Source organism: Pseudophryne corroboree, chromosome 5 (genome assembly GCF_028390025.1).
Source record: "Pseudophryne corroboree isolate aPseCor3 chromosome 5, aPseCor3.hap2, whole genome shotgun sequence".
Taxonomy (NCBI): domain Eukaryota; kingdom Metazoa; phylum Chordata; class Amphibia; order Anura; family Myobatrachidae; genus Pseudophryne; species Pseudophryne corroboree.
The window spans coordinates 663,289,171-663,315,579 of record NC_086448.1 but is presented as its reverse complement, the minus strand read 5'-3'; the positions used below and the strand labels follow the sequence as shown (position 1 = coordinate 663,315,579).

Sequence of the window (26,409 nt, the reverse complement as noted above, 5' to 3'; positions counted from 1 at the left end):
ATTGCACCCTATTATATTGCCCCCTAAATTTGTTCCCCTGGTTTCAATTTGTGCTCTCTGCAGTGCAACATAGTCAAGAAACAAAATTATACTTTCTAGCTGGACAAGTCAGAAACTTGACCTCCATAAGCAGAACTTGCTCCCAGCACTTGCATGTCATTGGACTGCAAGTCATAAGGTCATTGTGGATCCATATTTACCTAGTCTACTGGAATGTAAATACCTCAATTTTGGAAATCTCTGACAACAACGAAGACCAGCTTCCTGAATCCCACCCACTTATCCAATAGTGAGTTGTCCATTGGCTCAATGGCACAATTTGCAGCCCTGCCCCCTGCTGCTGCTGTGCATTGCACTATTCCTTCTGCACATACTAGAGAACATGTACAGAGGGCATATCTTTCTGAGAGATGATAATGTTTACATAATTTGCTGTGTAGGGAAATTGACGTTATTTGCTGTGTAGGAGAAAGGGTGCAAATGGAATGTGTGGAAATAGTCCTCATTTCCTTTGCAAGATACAGTAATTCAATCATTGTGACAGATGTATTAACCTGGATAAGGCATAAGGAAGTGATAAACCAGTGATAAGTGCAAGGTGATAAACGCACCAGCCAATCAGCTCCAATATGTAAATTAACAGGTAGGAGCTGATTGGCTGGTGTGTTTATCACCTTGCACTTATCACTGGTTTATCACTTCCTTATGCCTTATCCAGGTTAATACATCTGCCCCATTGTTAGAAATGTTTCTTTGTGCAATAGTGTCCTGTACATACATAAATCAAATGAAAGGATATTTAACAAATAAAGGTACAAGTAAAAAAAAAAAACATATACAAAGTTTTGTGCACTAACAAATTTGGCAGCTGTGTTTTGCACATCGCATGACCTTTACGGAAATGAATGGAATATGCTGATGCTATATTAATAATTGTGATTAAATATTCAAATTTTTTTTGTAGATTACAACAATATATTTATATCAGTTACCAGTTATTGGTTGACTGCAATTTGCTTAAATTGGATTACTGTCAGGATGGGTTTGGTACATTTCTTAGATAGTCGATATTTAGACATTCAAAACATAGACACCAAAATGTTGACATGGACTATACGGTATGTCAACAATCTATTGACAATCAATATATAGATGTCAAAATGTTAATACGTACATCAGTTAGACATGGACATAACGTAGACATACAATATATAGAGATGGTCAGAAGTTCGACACGGTCAAAATGTCGACGTATCAAAATATAGACATTTCATATAGAGATTTTGAAATTTAGACATAAAGGATGGTATTAAATTCTTTTCGCCCTCTTCCACACCTGTTCTGTTTCTGCTGATGGGTGTGGTATCATCATTTCAGCTCGCTACCCCTAAGGCAGCGAGGCACCCAACCCTTTAAGCATCTAAACCTGATTACTATGGGTGCAATATGTGCGATAATGGGGATCAATTTAGAAAGGAGATTGGGCGTGATATATAATTTGAATACTGCCCAAAAAAATGTTGACAGTTGAAACCCAAAATTTGTACATGTCTAAGCTTTGATCTCTTGAGATTTTGATCCGTCTATATTTTAAATTGGTCACAATGTTGATATTCATAATTTAGATATACATTACATTATGAATGTCAACATTTTAACCATTTTAAAATGTAGACATTCAAAATATCAACTTTCAAAGTGTTGTCATGACAAAAATCAGTCAATTCAGATTGATTAGTCTACAGTACACATATAAGCAGTTCTTCATGCTTTGTCATGCATCATTTAGGACAACTAAGAATGGAATTAGCTACCATGACAAGGATTATCGCTACCATAACGGGGATTACCACTATTTGGACAGGGATTAGCGCTACTCTTGCCAGGAATTAGTGATACCATGATGGGGATTAACGATACCATTGCAGGGATTAGAACTACTGTAATGGGGATAAATGCAATGGTCGCAAGAGTAACTTAATGGTATTATGGACGAATCGTGAACCAGTGCTCGGTTCACTAATGGGGGAGTGGTGATGATGATTTTTATATTTTGAGATTTAGTGTAGCTGCTGTCAAGGGTTTAGCTACCATAGGTGTAGAGAGTGCAGCTGCTATGGGGCCCAGAGCTGAGAGGGAATGCTCCCATTTATTGAACTTGCAACTTATATTACAATATTTACAATATAATACAATATAATACAATAAATAAATTAAAGAAATTAATAAATATATAACTAATATATCACATTATGATACATAATACAACATAAAATAAATGCAATCCGCAATATACCAACACATATCATCAAAGTAAAGAAATATGTAAAGCTTTTTAGACCTATGCAAAACCTGTTCCTTAAAATAATCATAATCACAAAAATCTACAGGATGGGGAAGGATAGAAAAAGTACCAGCTAGACTTTGAAAAAGGATTTCGGACACCCACTCAAGGGGGTTTCAGGTGGCCCCACCAATTGGGCCACCTGACAGCATCCACCCTTTCCCTGTCTAGAACCATCTTCCGCTCCACCTCGTGCAGAATTAAATCCACCACCACTTCCCAAGGAAGGATTTTATTTCTTAGGGAAACCTGACACCGTGCCATCCAAGGGGGTCATTCCGAGTTGTTCGCTCGCAAGCTGCTTTTAGCAGCTTTGCACACGCTAAGCCGCCACCTACTGGGAGTGAATCTTAGCTTATCAAAATTGCGAACGAAAGATTAGCAAAATTGCGAAAAGACACTTCTTAGCAGTTTCTGAGTAGCTCCACACTTACTCGGCATCTGCGATCAGTTCAGTGCTTGTCCTTCCTGGTTTGACGTCACAAACACACCCAGCGTTCGCCCAGACACTCCTCCGTTTCTCCAGCCACTCCCGCCTTTTTCCCAGAAACGGTAGCGTTTTTTCGCACACACCCATAAAACGGCCTGTTTCCGCCCAGAAACACCCACTTCCTGTCAATCACATTACGATCACCAGAACGAAGAAAAAATCTCGTAATGCCGTGAGTAAAATACCTAACTGCATAGCAAATTTACTTGGCGCAGTCGCACTGTGGGCATTGCGCATGCGCATTAGCGACTAATCGCTCCGTTGCGAGAAAAAAATACAGAGCGAACAACTCGGAATGACCCCCCAAGTGTGATATCTAACTGCTAAACTGACTAAATAAATTGTGGTCAAATTAAATACACCATTTCTTTTGAATACTCCATAAGCCCACTCTGGGTAACTAAGCCCCGAAAGACACGGGATACCCAAAGCTCCTGAAACTCTCTTGTAAACTGTTACATTAAAGGGGCACTTGATCAAGAAATGGTCCATTGTCTCCACCTCCCCTAGACATTCCTGCCGTGGACAACCACGATCATTGGCATTTCTCCACATCATGTTCCCCTTTACGTAAAGCTTCCCATGGAAAGAAAGCCAAGCAATGTCTCTAAACTTCAACGGCATCCTCTCTCAATTTATGAGAGCTAATCCAGCAGAACCGACATCACTTGGGCAATCCCTTAGTGATAGCGGAACATGAAAATGGGTTCGCAAAATCCTCTCCCCAACTCCTTCCTGGAAAGGCTTTTGACTTCACCCACTTCCAGACCCCAATGCTTTGTCACCTTCAAGCTCTGGACAACGTAGATTGGAAGATACCCTTTCCGAATTTGAGGATTCTTCACTTGGCCACCACCTAACCAAAGTTTGAGGAAGGGGGACACCCAGACCTCAAATCCACTTACCCATCGAGGAGGAGTTTCTAACAATAAACTCCCAAGGTTAAGTTTTAAAAAGGTTGTAACAAAAAAGACTACAGGGTTGATCATGCCAGCCCCTCCGTCATTCCTCGACTTGTAAGTAATACCTCTCTTGATTAGATTCATCCTGTTTCCCCAAAATAAAAGGAAAAACAAGGAGTTCAATCTGACCCATAAAGACTGAGGCAAAAAGCACACATAGCTAACATATAAAAATAATGGGATCAGGTAAGTTTTGCACAAGTCCACTCTTTCCCTGAAAGAGAATTTACATCTCTTCCAGCTCTCCACTTTCTTGGCAGCATTCTCCAGACACCTCACCCAATTTAGAGTGGCATAATCACCATGGTCAAAACAAATTCCTAGAATCTTTATCTGAGGACTGGCCCGGGGGAGGCTGTCCGGAAGGGAAAATTCTTTCCCCTTTTCCCCCATCCAGAAAGCTTCACACTTCTCTTGGTTTACTCTAGAGCACAAGGCTACGGAGTATTCACAGATGAGCTCTTCAACGTCATGTGCCTCTTCCACTGATGACAACCACTGTGACATCATCTGCGTAAGCCACCACCTTAAAAGGGAACTCTGGGCTCAGCTGCACCCCTCCCACCATACCGTTCTCTACCCTTCTTATGAAGGGGTCAATCGCGAATACATACAGGAGGGGGCTCAGGGGACAACCCTGATGAACTCCAGGGCTCCCCTCAAAAGTAGGACCCACCCAACCATTAACAAGCGGGAAGCTCTCGGCCTGACTGTATATTATTCTGAGCCAATTTACCACCCTGACTGGAAAACCATACCTTTCGAGTAGAGCCCATAGGTACTCTTGATTTACTCGGTCAAAAGCCTTAGACTGATCCAATGCCAGCAAGTATTTTCCCCATTTCTCAGCAAGGCACCGCTCTATGGCTTCCCGGACACCAAGGACAGCACTAAATGTGCTTCGGCCCTTCACCGTACAATGCTGAGATGGGGAAAGCAGTTGTTCTGAAAACTCTGACAACCTGTTGAAAAGTACCTTTGCCAAAATCTTCCTATCTGTATTGAGAAGGGCAATGGGGCGCCAGTTCTCAATACGAGATGGATCTTTCCCCTTGGACAGTAATATGAGGGCAGATATCCTCATAGAAGGAGGGAGGGTTCCCTCACCCAGGCACTCATTATATACTTCTACAAGGCGAGGAATTAAGAGGTCCGCAAATACTGTATAAAACTCAGATGTTAAACCATCTGGGCCTGGGGTTTTCTTGCAATTTAACTTATCAATTGCCATCTTAACTTCCTCTGCCGTCACATTCCTACCCAAGGTCTAAATCGAGGCATCTGGATTAGAAAGTCCAGGCGTCTCCCTCAGAAATGTTTCCATCCTTTCTCTGATAAGTGGCTGCTCAGACAAAAGTTCGGAGTAATAAGATCTAATGACTCCCAAGATGTCTTCCTTATCCTCACGAAGAACACCCTGTTTGTCATAAAGACCAGTCACCTCCTTCATTTCAACTGATCTTCCACAATTCTGGTAAGGATCAGGTGAGTGGTATTTGCCAAAATCCCTTTCCAAAATCAAAGAATCCAGCCGGTTATACTGATATTCCTTCATCTGAGCCTTCACTCGGGAGATTTCCCCACTATCTCCACACTCAGAAATCAAGAAATCTAACTTCCTTCTCAAACTCTGGTAGATATTTTGCTTTATCAAGTTCCTTTTTGCTACCAAACTCTTGAAGAATCTCCGAATTCTCTTTTTAATCTCTTCCCACCACTCAGATCTACTCCATCCAGCCTCCAACAGTGTTTCCTGAGATTGAAAGAAGTCTCTAAAGGATTGTCTAATCTTTTCATCCTTTAGGAGCTCAGAATTCAGTCACCATAGGCCCGCCCCTTCTGAGCAGCTACTGAAGCATTCAAAATGACAGAGTGAAAAACGTGATCAGAGAACTCTACTGGCTTTACCTCTGGAGGCAAAGTTTTTGAGGTCTCTTTAACAAAAAACCTATCTATCCTAGATCTATGACTACCACTACCACTAAAGAAAGTGTAACCTGTGAGGTCTGGAGAATGGTGAATGTGCACATCCACCAAACCTGCCTGTCTAATCATACTAACTAAAAAAAAAGAGTCATAGCCCAGGGCTGTCTTTGAACCTCCCCTGTCTTTTGGCCTAATAATGGTGTTGAAATCACCACCAAAGACAATCTGCTGAGCCGTAAAAAGGAACGGTTTTATCTCCCTGAAGAGACATTTCCTGTCCCACTTTGACTGTGGCCCATAGATATTAATGAGCTTCAGGTCATGTCCCCTTAGGTTGACATCTAAAATCATACATCTACCTGCCTGTAGTTCTATAACCCTGTGCACGGTTACCATACCAGTAAAAAGCACTGCCACCCCACTGTACAGCTCGGCCGCAAGAGACCAGTAGGAAGGCCCATGCCTCCACTCCCTTTTCGCCTTGTGGAGGATGTCCAACTTACTAATTCTGGACTCTTGCAAAAACAAAAAATCAATCTCAACTGTATTGAAAAAATCAAAGGCCATATAACGAGCTCGCTCAGAAACTACGGAAGCCACATTAATGGTGGCGCATCGTATGGGTTGGGGATCCATGTTTCTTTGGGTTATAGAAGCAGGGCCCTGCTCACTTTTCCTTTACAAACCTTTTTGAGACCCTCCTAGAAGATCCAGCATTCTGACTAGTCACCTTCTTGGAAGTGACGCTACCCTTCTTAACCACCATTTTCCCAGAGTCCTCACTAGGAGGGGGTCCTGGGTCTGGTGGTTCACAAGCAGACTTAATTTCAAGGCACTGATCACCCAGTACCTTATCTTCCAGTGGAATACTTGGACCTATTACTGACCCAGATGATTCTAAATTTTTCCCACCACCACTTAATTCCACATCACTTAGGTCACTTTCTTCCCCCATACTTTCCACACTTTCTTTAACCAGCTCTGTGCCAACTGGGTCCCATTCCAGACTGTACTGGATTTCCACATCAGATTCTATTTCCGCTGCCTGTCTCTTTCTAATATTCTTTTTCTTTTTCTTACTCTTTTTGCCCTGCACCACACCTACCTTAGGGCTTACTACCACTTTCCTTGCTCTGCGTCTGTTCACCTTGGGAACTAAAATGGGCTCTCCCCCATTTCTAATAATTTCCTCTTCATTCTCCTCATCTGAAGTTAAAATGTCAAACCGGTTACTTAAACTCACTTGTGCTTCCTCTCCCTTTCTCTTTTTCTTACTAATTTTCTTTACTTCTTGAAAGGAATAATTTTTATCCACTACTGTAGGATTTTCCACTACCATAACAGATGTTACCTCCTTATTCACAGTCTTCTGATTTCCCTCCTGACCCGCTGCTTCCTTGCCTGCTACCCACTGAAATGCCTGATTCTGACCGTCTTTCTTTCCCCCAGTTGGCACATCCTCCTCCATACTGTGTTCTGCCCAGGGGCATCTGCTGTAGGGGTCACCCTCCTTCCCGCACAGATTACATGTAACATTATTACATTCCTTAGAAGTATGTCCCAGTTTACAACATAAAGTACATTTAGTCACAGTACAATCGCTACTTAAGTGGCGGAAGTTCCCACAGCGGAAACATGTTCTTGGTTGCCCCTGGTAAAAACATTGTATACGATCTCTACCAATATAGGCAGGAGAAGGAATATGTGCAAATCCCCTGTCTGTATTCCTTAATTTGACCATTGCAGCCCACGCTCCTCCCCACACTCCCATGGTAAAGCCAACCTTTATCAAATCTGACTCCACATCACAAAACCTTGTTAGCCAGTATTTAATATCTTGCACAGGAATGGATTCATTCCTCACCAAAATATTCACCTTCACCTTATCCTGTTTTGTAACCAGCATTGCCTTATATGCATCATATGGCTTAGATGACCTATACGCCTGCCATTTTATCCAAAAAGCTTGAAGCCCCTGATATGAAATAAAACTCAGATCGAAATCTGCAGTTTTTACTGGATGGATACAGGCGTATAGGTCAGTTGCATGGAACCCCAAACTAAAGATCATTTGCAGGAAAACTTCTTTGGAAGGTGATTCACCTTTTCCCAGCCATTTAAACTGAATTAAATTTCTCCTCTTCCCCACCTGACCTGATCCCACATTTGATTGGAAAATATTAGCACTTTTACCTGGCTTAGCATTAACCATGTTAGCATAGGAAATAGTACCTGGGACTGGCTGCTTATTGACATCATTCAATGGTACAGATATTGCATTACCTTCCCCAGACCCCTGATTCAATCTTACTTGCTCTTTATGCAATAACTGAGCTGCCAATTGAGCTCTTTCCGGTACCAGCATCTGTCCATATACAGTCTCAACGATCTGTTGTTCACCGGATGACAGTTTATTCTTATGCAAAATTGGCATTCCTTGTGCTGTTCGCTGGTGCTGCTGTTCTGTACCTGTGGAAGACAGAGACTGCACTTCTTGGGCATTAACCCCTGGTTTGCCATTTGGTGTCGAACAACTACCTGCACCCAAAGTCGCCCCAGAGGTACCTGCCTCAGTGCTCTTTTCCACCCTTGCCGCCAACAAAATTTCCGCGCCAATAATATCCATCCTTAGCTGGAAGTCAGAACGCTCCACTTCCAGACCTTCACTTTCAGCTGCTGCACCAGCAGTAGAAGGTTCACACAGCAGGGGCGTTGGCCCAGCAAGTTCAGCAGCAATTACTGCTGCACCTGCCACCTCAGCATCCTGTGCACCCTTTCCTGCCTGCATTACTGCTGAATCTTGGAGAGACGCCTCCCCAGCCCCAATCTCCGCAGCCACTGGTACCTCCGCAACAGAACTTTGTCCGATTGACAGACCTCCATTTCTTGATTATCTTTAACAACAGACTCACAGGAAACAACAGGTAAGTCACTTTTTGCTTTGTTTTTCTCCTGTAACCGCTTCACTGCCAGTTGAGCTTTAACCCTTTCAAGGGCAGATGTTAGCACAAGAAGCTCTTCTTTCAAAATTGTCCGCTCCCATTTATAGCATGAGTTTCGCTTCTTCTTTTTACTTGCAATTTTATTGTTCAGAGACAGGCTTTCACGCTGCAGTTCTTTAATAGTGTAATTTTCATACGTCTCCATCTCCTCCTAATCCTCTGTATCTCCCGGAGATGCCGGCACATTCTCCCCAGCGTCCAAAGGCCGGGACCCCCCCCGCTTCACTAACAGTCAGGCTGGCAACAGCTGCTGCCACTCCACCCTGAGTTACACCTTCACTCAGAGGAGCACCCCCCTGCAGTTTGGGGGAGTCCGCATTAATGGAACAACTGGCCACTTCTGCAACTGGCTGGCTGCCTTTTGCTATGGCTCCAGAGTGTACTGTCGTAGCACTTTCAGTGCTCTGGATGCAGTCCATATTCAGGGAGCTCTCTCCCCCTGGGAGATCCATCCCACCCGGGGAAGCCAGCAGGGAAACTCCCCATGTAAAACTCTATGCAGCTAGAGCTCACCTCCTCACAACCTGCTCTTTGCACACACAGCTCGCTTCTGCAGTGTCTCCGCCCACAGCCCTGTCTGGAAAACAGGTGCCCAGAGCTGAGAGGGGCCACCTTCCCTGTCACAGAAACATGTGTTATATAAATGTTTCACTATTGGGTGGTACATAAGGGCCCTTACAAACTTTTGTCTTATGGTATACAATAAATCTGGTTACACACCTGGACCTGCTCAATGTAATGTGGTACAAAAGACATAATAATGTTGCATAATATGAACTGGGGCACTGTACTATGGCACAATACAAAGTGGGGAAACTATAGTGTGTCACAATATGAACTGGGGTCACTGTAAAGTGGCATAATATGACCTGGAGATACTATATGGCATAATGTGAATTGGTTTAACTATGTTGCATAATGTGTACTGGCCAGGTGCATAATTAGGGTTTTTGGAGCCCAGGGCAAGATTAAGAATGGTGCCCCCCCCCCCAAAAAAAAAAAATCTATATATATATATAATGTAGATTAGGTGCGCGCCGTGAAAAAGGGGCATGGTCACACACCAGGAGGGGAATGATCACTAAAAATGGGTCGTGCCAACATGACACACCAGTTTCACGTCACACTGGAACATTCTTTTCAATTTCACATGCACCTTAACTGTATAATGGTTTCTTACATTGTGGAACCTCTGAAGAAATGTATCTTCTAAGGCAGATGGTGTCTTCAGTCGTTATTCACTATTCATGTAGAAGATCACATCGTCCAGAAGATGCCTGTTTGTGTAGGAATATTAACAAGGTCAGCATCATACAACAGGGGTTCAACCATTCTTACATCCTTTCCCCTGTGTCACATCCTGCCCCCTGCATCTCTCAGCCACACCATCTCCCCCTTGCATCTCTCAGCCACACCATCTCCCCTCTGCATCTCTCAGCCACACCATCATCTCCCCCTCGTATCCTCTCTCAGTCACACCATCACCTACCCCCTGCAACGTCTCTCAGCACACCATTCATTACCCCACCATCATGTCTCAGCACATCACCTCCCCCTTGCATCGTTTATCAGCACATCATCACCTACCCCCTGTGTCATCTCTCAGCACACCATCACCTCCCCGTGTCATCTCTCAGCACACCATCACCTCCCCCTGCAATGTTTCTCAGCAAACCATAACCTCCCCTTTGTGTCATCTCTCAGCACACCATCATCTACGCCCTGTGCCGTGTCTCAGCACACCATCACATTCTACAGTATGTCTCTCAGTTTGTACCTCCCTTCCTTTTATGTCTCTCAGTGTCTCTCTCTATCCCTTCTATGTCTCTCAGTGTCTCTCTCCCCCTTTCTCTGTCTCTCCATGTCTCCCCCCCTTCTATGTCTCTCTGTGTCTCTCTCTCCTACCCTTCTATATCTCTCAGTGTCTCTAAACCCCATTCCTTCCTCTTCTATGTCACTAGGTGTGTCTCTTCCTCTCTGTTCTAATACTATCAAAGTGCCACCTCTCCCCCCTTCCCTTATCTTCTGGGAACTGGGAGCCAGTGGGTTGAGGCGACAGACAGCAGGTTGATCAGAGCAGGGAGCAGTCACACTCCCAGCAGGAAGAGCTGGTAAAGAGCAGGAGGATGGCTCGGCGGCAGCGCAAAAGTTACGCCTCTGGTACTGGCAGCCCTACAATGTGACATAATGTGAACTAGGGCACTACTATGGTTCAGAAAATGATCTAGGACACTACTATGGGGCATAACATTAACAACTGCTGCACGGAAATGTCTTTCTAAAAGCATTGGGACATGGTATCCTTCAAAATGTTGCTATGGGGCCCACTAAGTTCTGGTTACGCCCCTGGCTGCTGTGGCACTACCCATGCCAGCATCTGTGTACAGGCTTTACTGGCATGTGTAGTTACACAGCTGCAGGCGTCTAACACTTTTCTACACATATCTTGATGGGGACATTTCTGTGGACAAATCAGACATGGATCAATCTTTGCAAACTGCAATCAACATTTTTTTTTGCTATTATCTGTGTAGACATCATTTTGTACGTCAATATTTTGACTGTCTATATTTTGCATGTTAACATTTTGTCTGTCGACATTTTGACTGTGTTTATGTTTTGACCTGTTGACATTTTGACAGTCCACATTTTAATTTGCTACAGGTATGTTTTATTTTGACTGTGTCTACATTTTATATGTTCACCTTATGATCATGTTGAAATCATGTCAATGACAACCTTTTAATTGTCTGACTACATCCCGTCAAGACATAGTCTTCACCATTACTGTATTTCAACTTACTTTTTTTATCTCACAGGTTTCTGAAACTTTACATATATTTTTAGTATATTTTTACATATAATTTAGTATATTCCTTTCCCTTTCAGCTAATCTATACCTCACCTATACTTATAGCATGACCTTCTTCAGTCTTATCACATCCTTGGTAGTCCTATTGCTTCTGCTGCTCCCTGGCTGGCTCAAAAAAATCCAATACTACTACAGCTGGATCCAAGAGGGTCTGTGGACAATTGGAAGGATTAGTCTATACAGCCAGTTTGCCCTGATGTAGCTCAGCAGGGGGGGTGGGGGGGGGGGTCACAGAAAATCTGACACCGCTGGGCTCCCAACTTTGCTTTGACAGATCAATTACAATACAAAGCCTTTGGCAGGTCACATCTGAGAGCCATCACTCTGGTGTTAAGAAATTTTTCAAGAGTTAGATTTTGGTTATGAAGTTAGCAGATGCATTATTCTTTATTTTTGTATTTGTAAGAGAGAATTGATTCAACTTAGGTATTTTTAGATTGTGTCTGCCATGTAAGAATTGTTATGGCATAACTCCCATACTTGTCCGTGGACAAGTCTGCTGCTTCCTGTTTCTTATGTAAGCTCCTTATCCATATTTGTGCAAGTGAGATTGAATTGATTAGCACTAAATATCCACAAACCATCCTAAAAATAGCCCTAATATCAATCTACAATTTTGAGTATTTGATATACAGTAGGAATCAGTATCTTTACTACTACAGGCTGTACGCATGTATATCATTGGAACAGTGTGATATCAGTTGTATAAATGTATCCAAATTGCTCACTTATAGAGTTTAGACAGCATTATGAGAATGTCTGGCAGGTCCTGGGGTACTGGCTACAAATATATGCATATATAAATAGTGCAGTAATATAACCATGAACCTTATTGCTAAAGCAGCATAAACACTCAGAAATAAGGGTGTAATATACTATGCTGAGTGGACAAACTAATTCTCACTCCTATTGCAGAGAATAAAAAGTCACAAACAGTAGCACCCTACAGTGCAGCCAAGAAATTGGGGGTTATTCAGATGTGGTTGGAGGTGCGACGGGATGCGCAAAATACCGAATACCAAAGGACCTGTTCTGCGCATGCGCAAATGGGTCCTGCTACATATAGCAGCTTGCGGTCTGGCATCAGACTATTAGTGAATGACAGTCTGATGCTTTTTGGGGGAAGGGAGGGGGCAGCACTGTATTCCATTTCTCCAAACAGAGGAGTGAGGCTGCTGTCTATGGTGATGGTAGAGGCAAGGGATCTTTGTGGTTGCACAGAAATTTCCTGGCCTCTGCAATAGGTAGCATGCATAGCATCATGAGTTATACAAGCTGTCCAACAGTGAGAGATCCTAGGACGCAGGTCAGATAGATACTACAGCAGGAGGCATCTGCTTGTAATAGACCCCTCCTGCTGCATTACCATACAGAGCATTCAAGGAAGCAGCAATGATAGCAACTCCAATCACATCTGAATCAGGTCCATTGGGTGGCCCTGGGAAATGAGGAGTATTGACACTGAGGGGTGTGGTCGTGTTATTATGGGGTGCATGGTTATGTCCTCTTAATCTCAATTACGGTAGGCTGTCCTCCATAGACTGTGAGCAGATCCATATACCACAAATTCTCTTCAAGCCATTCCAGCAGCTGCTTGCGGCTAGTTGAATCCTATCATAAGATAATGGAAAGCATTTGTTTTTCTCTACACAAGATCTATTTTTTCTGTGCGGATTAAGCTACTCCACATTACCCACCAGTGGCGGAACTACCGCCAGTGCAAGCGGTGCCTTGCACTGGGGCCCACCACTGTCAAGGGGCCCAAAGCCAGCGCGACATGTAATGAGTCAAACTGACGCATTACATGCCGCTTTGTGCTGCGGGCCATCGCCGCCCGCCGTGGAGAGGAGCAGCAGGGACGCAGCGGCCGCGGGGGGAAGGAGGAGGAGGGAGGTGTAGGAGGGAGCAGCAGCAGCGCACTGTAATTGGTGAAGGTACTACTGCAACTGTCCCTCTCCTTCCACATAGGCTGTCCTCCGTCACTGTGAATGCTGGGATGCACTTGTCTTCCATAATGTGTAAAAAGGGGACGATATCTGCCGTTATGTGTAAAAAAAGGGACGCTGTCTGCCGTAATGTGTAAAAAAGGGGACCGTGTCTGCCATAATGTGTAGAAGGTGGACTCTGCTGTAATGTGTAAAAAGGGGACGCTGTCTGCCGTAATGTGTAAAAAGGGGGATGCTGTCTGCCGTAATGTGTAAAAAGGGGGACTGTCTGCTGTAATGTGTAAAAAAGGGAACGCTGTCTGCCGTAATGCATAAAAGGGACGCTGTCTGCCTTAATGTGTAAAAAGGGGGACACTGTCTGCCGTAATGTGTAAAAAGGGGGACTGTCTGCCGTAATGTGTGAAAAGGCGACACTGTCTGCCGTAATGCATAAAAGGGGACGCTGCCTGCTGTAATGTGTAAAAACAGGATGCTGTCTGCCGTAATGTGTAAAAAAGGGATGCTGTCTGCTGCAATGTGTAAAAATGGGACGCTGTCTGCCATAATGTGTAAAAAGGGGACGCTATCTGCCGTAATGTGTAAGAAAGGGAACGCTGTCTGTCGTAATGTGTAAAAAGGGGGACTGTCTGCCGTAATGTGTAAAAAAGGGGACTCTGCTGTAATGTGTAAAAAAGGGGATGCTGTCTGCCGTAATGTGTAAAAAGGGGGCGCTGTCTGCAGTAATGTGTAAAAAGGGGGACTGTCTGCCGTAATGTGTAAAAAAGGGTACTCTGTCTGCCGTAATGTGTAAAAAGGGGACGCTGTCTGCCATAATGTGTAAAAACGGAATGCTGTCCGCCATAATGGGTAAAAAGGGGACGCTGTCTGCCGTAATGTGTAAAAAGGGGACGCTGTCTTCCGTAATGTGTAAAAAAGGGGACGGTGTCTGCCATAATGTGTAGAAGGTGGACTCTGCTGTAATGTGTAAAAAGGGGACGCTGTCTGCCATAATGTGTAAAAATGGGACGCTGTCTGCCGTAATGTGTAAAAGGTGGACTCTGCTGTAATGTGTAAAAAGGGGATACTGTCCGCCATAATGTGTAAAAGGGGCTCTACCTGATGTAGTGGTGCTACTGTGCGGCGTCATTTGAATAATGGAGACTACTGTGCACCGTTTTATGAATTGGTATTATTTTGTGGCAACACCCCTACCCCATGAAGCCACGCCCCTATATTTTTTGCGCATGTCTACGACACGCACTACCCCTGTTTTACATAGAGGGGAGCTCCGATGCCATTTCTTGCACACAGCATTAAAATGTCTAGTTACGGCATTGTTGCTAGGTATCCATTTCCCTGGCCCTGAGCAGGTCCCCCTCACCAGATCCTCTCCAGGGGTGAGGAGGTGGACTTGGATGGGATGAGGAAGGGGGGCCTAAAGCATTTTGTCGCACCTGAGTTCACCGTTGGCTAGTTCCGCCACTGTCACCCAAAGGAAGAACCCGAGCAACATACGGAAAATGCAAGTTAGTTAAGTATAAATGTTGCAGTATCTGGACTCCAGGTCGACAACAAAAAGGTCGACACACCTTAGGTCGTCACCAATTGGTCGACATAGACAAAAGGTCGACAGGAACAATGTCGACATGGAAAAAGGGGACGCTGTCTGCCGTAATGTGTAAAAAGGGGGACGCTGTCTGCCGTAATGTGTAAAAAGGGGGACTGTCTGCTGTAATGTGTAAAAAAGTGGACGCTGTCTGACGTAATGCATAAAAGGGACGCTGTCTGCCGTAATGTGTAAAAAGGGGGACACTGTCTGCCGTAATGTGTAAAAAGGGGGACTGTCTGCCGTAATGTGTGAAAAGGCGACACTGTCTGCCGTAATGCATAAAAGGGGACGCTGCCTGCAGTAATGTGTAAAAACAGGATGCTGTCTGCCGTAATGTGTAAAAAAGGGACGCTGTCTGCTGTAATGTGTAAAAATGGGACGCTGTCTGCCATAATGTGTAAAAAGGGGACGCTATCTGCCGTAATGTGTAAGAAAGGGAACGCTGTCTGTTGTAATGTGTAAAAAGGGGGACTGTCTGCCGTAATGTGTAAAAAGGTGACGCTGTCTGCTGTAATGTGTAAGAAAGGGAACGCTGTCTGTCGTAATGTGTAAAAAGGGGGACTGTCTGCCGTAATATGTAAGAAAGGGGACTCTGCTGTAATGTGTAAAAAAGGGGATGCTGTCTGCCGTAATGTGTTAAAAGGGGGCGCTGTCTGCAGTAATGTGTAAAAAGGGGGACTGTCTGCCGTAATGTGTAAAAAAGGGGACTCTGTCTGCCGTAATGTGTAAAAAGGGGACGCTGTCTGCCATAATGTGTAAAAACGGAATGCTGTCCGCCATAATGTGTAAAAAGGGGATGCTGTCTACCGTAATGTGTAAAAAGGGGACGCTGTCTTCCGTAATGTGTAAAAAAGGGGTTGGTGTCTGCCATAATGTGTAGAAGGTGGACTCTGCTGTAATGTGTAAAAAGGGGACGCTGTCTGCCGTAATGTGTAAAAAGGGGGATGCTGTCTGCCGTAATGTGTAAAAAGGGGGACTGTCTGCTGTAATGTTTAAAAAAGGGGACGCTGTCTGCCGTAATGCATAAAAGGAATGCTGTCTGCCGTAATGTGTAAAAAGGGGGACACTGTCTGCCGTAATGTGTAAAAAGGGGGACTGTCTGCCGTAATGTGTGAAAAGGCGACACTGTCTGCCGTAATGCATAAAAGGGGACGCTGCCTGCTGTAATGTGTAAAAACAGGATGCTGTCTGCCGTAATGTGTAAAATAGGGACGCTGTCTGCTGTAATGTGTAAAAATGGGACGCTGTCTGCCATAATGTGTAAAAAGGGGACGCTGTCTGTCGTAATGTGTAAAAAGGGGGACTGTCTGCCGTAATGTGTAAAAAAGGGGACTCTGCTGAAATGTGTAAAAAGGGGGATGCTGTCTGCCGTAATGTGTAAAAAGGGGGCGCTGTCTGCAGTAATGTGTAAAAAGAGGGACTGTCTGCCGTAATGTGTAAAAAAGGGGACTCTGTCTGCCGTAATGTGTAAAAAGGGGACGCTGTCTGCCATAATGTGTAAAAACGGAATGCTGTCCGCCATAATGGGTAAAAAGGGGACGCTGTCTGCCGTAATGTGTAAAAAGGGGATGCTGTCTTCCGTAATGTGTAAAAAAGGGGACGGTGTCTGCCATAATGTGTAGAAGGTGGACTCTGCTGTAATGTGTAAAAAGGGGACGCTGTCTGCCATAATGTGTGAAAATGGGACGCTGTCTGCCGTAATGTGTAAAAGGTGGACTCTGCTGTAATGTGTAAAAAGGGGATGCTGTCCGCCATAAAGTGTAAAAGGGGCTCTACCTGATGTAGTGGTGCTACTGTGCAGCGTCATTTGAATAATGGAGACTACTGTGCACCGTTATATGAATTGGTATTATTTTGTGGCAACACCCCTTCCGCATGAAGCCACGCCCCTATATATTTCCGCACGCCTACGACACGCACTGCCTCTGTTTTACATAGAGGGGAGCTCCGATGCCGTTTCTTGCACACAGCATTAAAATGTCTAGTTACGGCATTGTTGCTAGGTATCCATTTCCCTGGCCCTGAGCAGGTCCCCCTCACCAGATCCTCTCCAGGGGTGAGGAGGTGGACTTGGATGGGATGAGGAAGGGGGGCCCAAAGCATTTTGTCGTACCTGGGTCCACCGTTGGCTAGTTCTGCCACTGTTACCCACAGGAAGAACCCAGGCAACATACGGAAAATGCAAGTTAGTTAAGTATAAATGTTGCGGTATCTGGACTCCAGGTCGACAACAAAAAGGTCGACACACCTTAGGTCGACACCAATTGGTTGACACACCTTAGGTCGACATAGACAAAAGGTCGACAGGAACAATGTCGACATGGAAAAAGGTCGATATAAGTTTTTCACAATTTTTTTCTTTTTTGGAACTTTTTCATACTTAACGATCCACGTGGACTACGATTGGAACGGTAATCTGTGCTGAGCAAAGCGGAGCAAAGGCACCATGACCGAAGCATGGCGAGCGAAGCGAGCCATGCAAGGGACGCGGTGCACTTATTGGGGTTCCCGGTCACTCTACGAAGAAAACGACACCAAAAAAACATAAACTCATGTCGACCTTGTACCTGTCGACCTTTTGCCCATGTCGACATTTTGTCCATGTCGACCTAAGGTGTGTCGACCAATTGACGTTGACCTAAGGTGTGTCGACCTTTTTGTTGTCGACCTGGAGTCCCAGACCCAAATGTTGCTTTGGTGGTTCACTATGAACTGAACAAATCATTGGCCACAATATAGATTCTGACTTATATTTTAGTTTGACTTTCATTCTGCCAATTATGTCCCACATACAGACAAGACACATATATAATATAAACATATTTGTATGTAAAATGTATTTTCAGATGGACCATGGTAGCTGTTCAGAAAACACAGATGAAACTAAATTCTCTGGAGATGTCTCTTTGCCCAGCCCTAAAACTAAGTTCCATTCAAGAGACATAAAAAAGGAACTGATTACGTAAGTATATAACATGATGAACTGTGTATTATTATTATTATTACAGGTTGAGTATCCCATATCCAAATATTCCGAAATACGGAATATTCCGAAATACGGATTTCTTTGAGTGAGAGTGAGATAGTGAAACCTTTGTTTTCTGATGGCTCAGTGTACACAAACTTTGTTTAATACACAATGGCCCTCATTCCGAGTTGTTCGCTCGCTAGCTGCTTTTAGCAGCATTGCACATGCTAGGCCACCGCCCTCTGGGAGTGTATCTTAGCTTAGCAGAATTGCGAACGAAAGATTAGCAGAATTGCGAATAGAAATTTCTTAGCAGTTTCTGAGTAGCTCGAGACTTACTCCTACATTGCGATCAGTTCAGTCAGTTTCGTTCCTGGTTTGACGTCACAAACACACCCAGCGTTCGGCCAGACACTACCCCGTTTCTTCAGACACTCCCACGTTTTTCCCAGAAACGCCAGCGTTTTTTTAGCACACTCCCATAAAACAGCCAGTTTCCGCCCAGAAACACCCACTTCCTGTCAATCACACTACGATCACCAGAACGATCCAGAAAAATCCTCGTTATTCCGTGAGTAAAATACCTAACTTTTGTGTAAAATAACTAAGTGCATGCGCTCTGCGAACCTTGCGCTTGCGCAGTAAGCGACTAATCGCAGTATAGCGACAACGAGCGAACAACTCGGAATGACCCCCATTGTTATTAAAAATATTGTATTAAATGACCTTCAGACTGTGTGTATAAGGTGTATATGAAACATAAATGAATTGTGTGAATGTACACACACTTTGTTTAATACACAAAGTTATTAAAAAATATTGGCTAAAATTACTTTCAGGCTGTGGGTATAAAGTGTATATGAAACATAAATGCATTCTGTGCTTAGACTTGGGTCCCATCACCATTATATCTCATTATGGTATGCAATTATTCCAAAATACGGAGAAATCCAATATCCAAAATACTTCTGGTCCCAAGCATTTTGTATAAGGGATACTCAACCTGTATTAAAATCAATTCTTTATATTATTTAAACATAGCTGTACATTAATGGGTTCATATTACAAACAACTGATATACAGTGGTGAATTATATATGTTGTACCAGTGGACGGGATGCTGGCTGTCAATATTCCGACATCGGCATCCCGCTCGCCAGAATGCCAGCAGCAGGGCGAGTGCTAAGAGTCCCCTTGTGGGCTTATTGCGCTCGCCATGCTGTGGGCTCAGTTTCTTGCTGCACTTGCCACAGGTTCTATTCCCACTATATGGGTGTCGTGTTAGTTTTACCTGCTGTCGGGATTTCGGCATCGGTATCCTGAACGCCGGGATCCGGACAGCCAGCATTTTAACTGCAACCCACAGTGGCATGAGGCATAGGTTAAAACTGGTTCTACCTAAACAAGCTTTAGGGTTAATATACATAAGTGATGTTTCAGAGGTGAATATATAGGCTGCACCCTATGTCACATTTTATTATTGGTTCCTAGTGAAGTGATAGGGTGAATCAGGGCTGTAACTAGGAGTGTGTGAGTGGTGTCACTGCCAAGGGCCCTGGCGGAGCCACATGGTACCTGCATTGGCTTGCTGGGTAGCTGGAAAGGCACCTTGCAGCCAGTGGAGCTGTTGCAGATCCATCAGGAGCATCAAAATGGTGATCGGGCCATGCACACTGCAGCATACAGAGCCGCCCAGAGCGTCATCAGGACGCCTCCTCATGGTGACATAATGACACTGTTAAAAGCAGTACTATTTTTCTGGATAAATAGGTTCAGGAACAATGGGTCTGGGGGTGGAGCCCCACCCCCTCCACCTTGAAGCTGTGCTTTCAGTTTTTTTTATCTTCACCCTGCCCGCTTCAGTAGGAAGCGGCAGGGTGCAAGCGAGATGCGGGGAGCCACTTACTTTTCCAAGTTTGCAGGGGACTACCCCAAAAATTGGGAGTCTCCCGCAGCTACCGGGAGGGTAAGCCAGTATGACATAGATAGATAGCAGGCCCACCCCCCTGCTCTCTACATTGGGCCAGTAATCCGACATTGCTCAGAATGAGCTGTGGGTAGGGCCAGGGGATAACTTATTGCTGGTCTGGGCAGCATTGGGCCCCTTAGTCATCAGAGGCCCCAGTGCAATGCACCTGCTGCACCAATGGTAGTTCCACCTCTGAGCATCTGTGTGTTTATGTCAATGCCAGTCCTTCCCTGGTGAAGATCTGTGCAGCTGAATATACAATGACTGAGATGCCCACTTTTAGCATCCGTACATGCTGTGATACCAATTGGTATGCTTTTATACACCACCATTGGTTGCACCATCGAAGCTTCCACCAGCCCTATTACACAGGCAGTTTTTAAAGTGGTCCTAGAGAGGTGGTGGAACTCCCCCCCCCCCCTCCCCCTGGGGCCCATGCAATAAATGTATTGCGCCCCAAAAAAGTGGTGTGGTCTCAAAAAGAAAGAGGCATGGTCACACAATAGTATCCCCAATTAAAATTATGCCACACAGTAGCACAATCTTATTCACATTACACCACATAGTAGTGTCCCTTGTTCATGTTATGACACACATTAGTGTCCCTTATACACAAAGCCCACAGTAGTAGCACCCCTAATACACATAATTCCCACAGCAGTAGCACCCCGTAATACATATAATGCCCACAGCAGTAGCGCCCCTTATACATTGCCCACAGTTGTAGTGCCCCGTCATGATGTCTCTCCCAGGGCGGGATGTATTAACATACATCGCCACCCCTCGTCACCAATCGCAGCAATGTTGATTGCATATGTCCTAACACATGCGATCAACATTGCAATGTGGTGACGGAGGCCCCCCGCGATACCTGTGAGGTGATGTTCAGGGGGTCTCCGTCACCTCCCTGGGCTCTCCACCTGCTCACCTGCCGGAAAGCGGGCAGCAGGCTTACCCTGGCACCTCCTCCCTGTAGCCGGAAGGACCTCTGGCTGTGTTGATAAGGGGAGGAGGATTTTGCCTTCCGGGTCCAGGCTTCCTGGAGGAAGTTATGCCGAGGGGGAGGTGTCTGCGGCGGAGGGCGCCGCAGACGGGGGGCTTCTATAGGGTATCAGCATCCAAAGATGGCGATACCCTCATGGGCTAAAACACGGCGACCGAGTGTTAGTACATACGAAAATGCAAGTTAAAAAAAACAATACAGGGGTTTAATCGCATTTTCCTTTTAGTACATCCGGCCCCCATAGCATACACTGACAGCCGGGAGCCGGAAGTTGGAGCTCTGTAGTGAGCTCCTGCCACCGGCTTCTGCTGTGGAGAGGGAGCCGGGCGCGCGCTGGTAACACAATCTCAGCAGGCGCCCGGCATCTCCCTGCGGCATCGGGCACACATCGGGTAAGGTGAGCCGGCTCACTTTAACCCCTGGATGGGTCAATAGCACACCTGCAAATTTGGTACAGGCTGTTATTGCTGGAACTGGGGTCTATACAAACAAACATGAACATGCAGAGATTTGTAAGTATGCAGAACAACATACAAGAATTACAGGGATTCTTTACAGATGTGTTTGCAACAAACCAATGTTACTTTAAAAAAATAGTAAACTGTCACTGAGTAAACACTTCAAAGTAAGATTTTGTTAGTGAAATAAAAGACTCTGTAACGGGCCTGAAGTGTACTCAGTCAGGAGGACACCATTCCTGATGTCACCAGGGAATATGTTGAACCCACTATACCAGCATTGGGTTACCAGCACAGCTGTTAAAGTCCATACACACTTAACGATATAATGAGCGACGTCGCTCATTTTTCCCCTCCTTGAGCGACGTCGCTCATTATATTGTTAAGTGTGTATGCCGCCAGCGACGACCGATGCGCGGCCCCGCGGGTCGGCAACGATCGTCGCTGTCGGTAGGGCATGCATGAAGGATGTGGACTGTCGTCCACGACCTTCATGCAGGGCTGGCGGGGGCGTGACGTCACTGAGCGATATGAGCTGTCATATCGCTCAGTGCATACAGGCGGCCGCCGACCGGCCGGCCCGGGAGGGGGAAACGTTAGACGATGTCGCTCACGGAGCGACATCGTCTAATGTGTATGGGCCTTAATGCTGTTGTCTGTTGTCATTATGATTTAAAAAGAGTAAACACAGATGTTTGACAATAAATGGCTTCACCCAACCACTGACCATGAGTGAAAGAAAAGTTTGTGAGTTATCATTCATATTCTCTGACAAATGGCCAGAAAATCACAAATTCTGCTAGGGAATGTAAACTTATGAGCACAACTGTATATATATATATATATATATACACTAGGTGATTCATCGCACCCTATGGGTGCTCTTCGCACCATCATAAGGGGCTACGTCCCCTTAGCCCTTGCACACCCTTGTGGCATGCAATATTTTTATTATATGGAGTAATACCTCCAATCATAATTGTGTGAGTGGTTAAATATTGCACGGACAAAGGGCGTGCAATGGTTAAGGGGTCGAAGCCCCTTGCAATGGTGTGAACAGCGCACACAGGGCCTGATGAATCACCTAGTAGGTGCTTTGGTTGGGGGAGTGGCGGGTGTGGGGAAGATGTGAATGGGATCCGGGCGTGCTGCGGGAGGGAGGGGCGTTTGCGGTGGTGCTGCAGGTGGGGGAGGGGCTGGTGCGGTGGTGCCGCAGGTGGGGGTCTGGAGCCACCGAGGGTGGGGGAGGAGCAGTCGCGGGGGAGCCCCAGGTGGCGGTGGGGTGAATGCGGGGGGAGGGGCGGGTGCGGGTTGCTGCGGGTGGGGGAGGGGGTCCGGACCTACCACGGGTACTGGAAGGGGTGTGTGAGGGTGCCGCGGATGGGGCCCTGGAGGTACTGTGAGTGAGGGAGGGGCGGGTAATGCTTATCCTGCTTCTACTGCTGTCAGCAGCTAAGCTGCTGTCCTCCCTTTTGCAGTGGCTCTCCCAGAGACTCGCACAGCAGCCAGTCACTATTGTTAGCGCCGGTGTCCCAACGCGCCACATTACAGGGAAGAAGATGCACTCAGTAAACTACAGCTCCCAGCAGCCCTAAGGGCCAGAATGCTTTGGCGCTAAGAGATGCTGGGAGCTGTAGTTTAGGGGGCGTTATGTGTGTACGCATCACTGGTACTGGGGCATTACGTGTCTAAGCGGCACTGGTACAGGGGGTGTTACGTGTCTAAGTGACACAGATACAGGGGCGTTACGTGTCTAAGCGTCACTGGTACAGAGGGCATTGCGTGTCTAAGCGTCACTGGTAGAGAGGGTGTTACGTGTGTAAGCGTCACTGCTACGGGGGGCGTTACGTGTTTAAGCGTCACTGCTACAGGGGGCGTTACGTGTGTAAGCGTCACTGGTACAGGGGGGCGTTACGTGTGTAGGCGTCACTGTTACAGGGGGGCATTACGTGTGTAAGCGTCACTGGTACAGGGGGGCGTTACGTGTGTAAGCATCACTGGTACAGGGGGCGTTACGTGTGTAAGCGTCACTGGTACAGGGGGCGTTACTTGTGTAAGCGTCACTGCTAGAGGGGGCGTTACTTGTGTAAGCGTCACTGGTACAGGGGGGCGTTACATGTGTAAGCGGCACTGGTACAGGGGGCGTTACGTGTGTAAGCATCACTGGTACAGGGGGGCGTTACGTGTGTAAGCATCACTGGTACAGGGGCCGTTACATGTCTAAGCGGCACAGATACAGGGGCGTTACGTGTCTAAGTGTCACTGGTACAGAGGGCGTTACGTGTCTAAGCGGCACTGGTACAGAGGGTGTTACGTGTGTAAGCGTCACTGCTACAGGGGGCGTTACGTGTGTAAGCGTCACTGGTACAGGGGGGGTTACATGTGTAAGCGGCACTGGTACAGGGGGCATTACGTGTGTAAGCATCACTGCTACAGGGGGTGTTACTTGTGTATGGTCACTGGTACAGGGGGGCGTTACATGTGTAAGCGTCACTGGTACAGGGGGCATTACATGTGTAAGCGTCTCTGGTACAGGGGGCGTTACATGAGTAAGTGTCTCTACTACCCCCTGTGCGCTGTGCCTTTGTAAAGTATGCAAGGTTGCCAATTTATAGTTTGCAGGGGGGCGCCGAACACCCTAGCGCCGGCCCAGACTGCACACCCACTGCACTGCGCAGCACTGTCACCTTTTACATTGATTCAGCGTCCAGACATTACCCTCCGCGATATCACCCACTCTATCCGTTACATTAGCCATCTCGGGGCTCCCAGGCCGGCAGCCCAGGTGCTGTGTTGCGGAGTCAGGGCCTCTGGGGATCTGGGCGCGGCTGTGGCGGGGAGGCACTTCTGTGACATTACACACAGAGGAGGCTCCGGGGCTCAGAGAGTATGCGGTGCTGGGAGGGCTATAAAAGCCTTCCACTGCGCCGCTTCCATACACATCTATGCCAGTGGCCGCAGTAGCTTTTGTTCCACCTGCGGTGCGGCTAGGGAGTGGAGATTGTTGATGCCGGAGGGGGCTGGCAGACTGGCAGCAGGACTTAGGACGCCGCAGTAAAAGGTTTTTTTCCCCCTATCTGCAGCGCAGAGACTTGCTGCAGATGCAGTGGCATACCCTCCAGCTGCACCTTTTTGGCAGGTACAGTCCCTTTGTTTTATGGTCTGTACCGATTATTGACTCTCCAAGCTTCCATTGAAAGTATAGGAAAAAGGGCGTGGCCACACGGCTGTACCCGTGGCCACGCCCCCTTTTTGAATGTGTATCAATGTTTATGTGTAAATTGTTGGAGTGTGTGCTGCTGCAGATGCAGTGGGACTATTTTGGGGTGTGGGCAGGGCCGGTGCTAGGGTGTTCGGCGCCCCCCTGCAAACTATAAATTTGCGCCCTCCCATATTCCTTTGGCGCGCGCCGGGAAAAGGGGTGTAGTCTCACAAGTAAGGGGCATAGCCACACAATAGTACCCCCATTCAAAATTACGCCACAATGTAGCACAATCTTATTCATCTTATACGTAATGCCCCACCCGTAGTAGTAGCGTCCTTATATGTAATGCCCCCCAGTAGTAGTAGCGTCCTTATACATAGTGCACCCCCAGTAGTAGTAGCATCCTTATGCATAATGCCCCCCCAGTAGTAGTAGCATCCTTATGCATAATGCCCCCCAGTAGTAGTAGCATCCTTATACATAATGCCCCCCAGTAGTAGTAGCATCCTTATACATAATGCCCCACCAGTAGTAGTAGCATCCTTATACATAATGCCCCCCCAGTAGTAGTAGCATCCTTATGCATAATGCCCCCCCAGTAGTAGTAGCATCCTTATGCATAATGCCCCCCCAGTAGTAGTAGCATCCTTATACATAATGCCCCCCCAGTAGTAGTAGCATCCTTATACATAATGCACCCCAGTAGTAGTAGCGTCCTTATACGTAATGCACCCCCAGTAGTAGTAGCGTCCTTATACGTAATTCCCCCTAGTAGTAGTAGCGTCCTTATACGTAATGCCCCCTCCAGTTGTAGTAGCGTCCTTATACGTAATGCACCCCCAGTAGTAGTAGCATCCTTATGCGTAATGCCCCCCCAGCAGTAGTAGCATCCTTATACATAATGCCCCCTCCAGTAGTAGTAGCAGCATCCTTATACATAGTGCACCCCCAGTAGTAGAAGCGTCCTTATACGTAATTCCCCCTAGTAGTAATAGCGTCCTTATACGTAATGCCCCCCCCAGTTGTAGTAGCGTCCTTATACGTAGTACACCCCCAGTAGTAGTAGCGTCCTTACACGTAATGCGCCCCCAGTAGTAGTACCGTCCTTATACATAATGTCCCCCCAGTAGTAGCATCCTTATACGTAATGCCCTCCCCCAGTAGTAGTATTGTTATACGTAATGCCCCCCCAGTAATAGTAGCGTCCTATACATAATGCCCCCAAGTAGTAGTATCGTCCTTATACGTAATGACCCCCCAGTAGTAGCGTCGTTACACGCAATGGCCCCCATTAGTAGCGTCGTTACACGTAATGCCCCCCCCCTGTAGTAGTAGCGTCCTTAAAGCACACATAAACGCACACAGACATACCACACACACATTTCCCTCTCACACTTCACTTACCTAAGCCAGTCTCCCTACACTACAGCAGCCTGGTCCGTGTAGCTCCGCCCCTTCTGGTCCGTTTAGCCCCGCCCCCTTTCCGGTCCGCTTAGCTCCGCCCCCTTCGGTACCGTGCACAGCGCTGTCCTGTCACACAGGTGGGGGGAGGATTTTCATGCTGCAGGTGCCGCAGCCAGTGCCTGTCATACAGTGACAGGCACAGCAGCAGCACGGGGGACAGGACGGCGCAGCAGGGAAGGAATGCAGAGCAGGGGGAGCGCCTCTCCGTCCCAG

The 26,409-nt window shown here is 46.4% G+C and overlaps 1 protein-coding gene across 9 annotated transcripts in view; it reads left to right on the top strand.

Moving 5' to 3' along the window:
* Positions 1 to 26,409, top strand: part of ST18 (ST18 C2H2C-type zinc finger transcription factor) — a 340,135-nt gene that overhangs the window by 246,368 nt on the left and 67,358 nt on the right. For all 9 annotated transcript variants that reach the window (XR_010177857.1, XR_010177858.1, XM_063923709.1 and 6 more), the window contains one exon: positions 17,977 to 18,092. Coding sequence is in view for 7 of the 9 variants with exons in the window: in XM_063923709.1 (XP_063779779.1) it covers positions 17,977 to 18,092 (116 nt within the window). In the remaining 2 variants the exon portion in view is untranslated. The remainder of the gene's footprint in view (positions 1 to 17,976; positions 18,093 to 26,409) is intronic.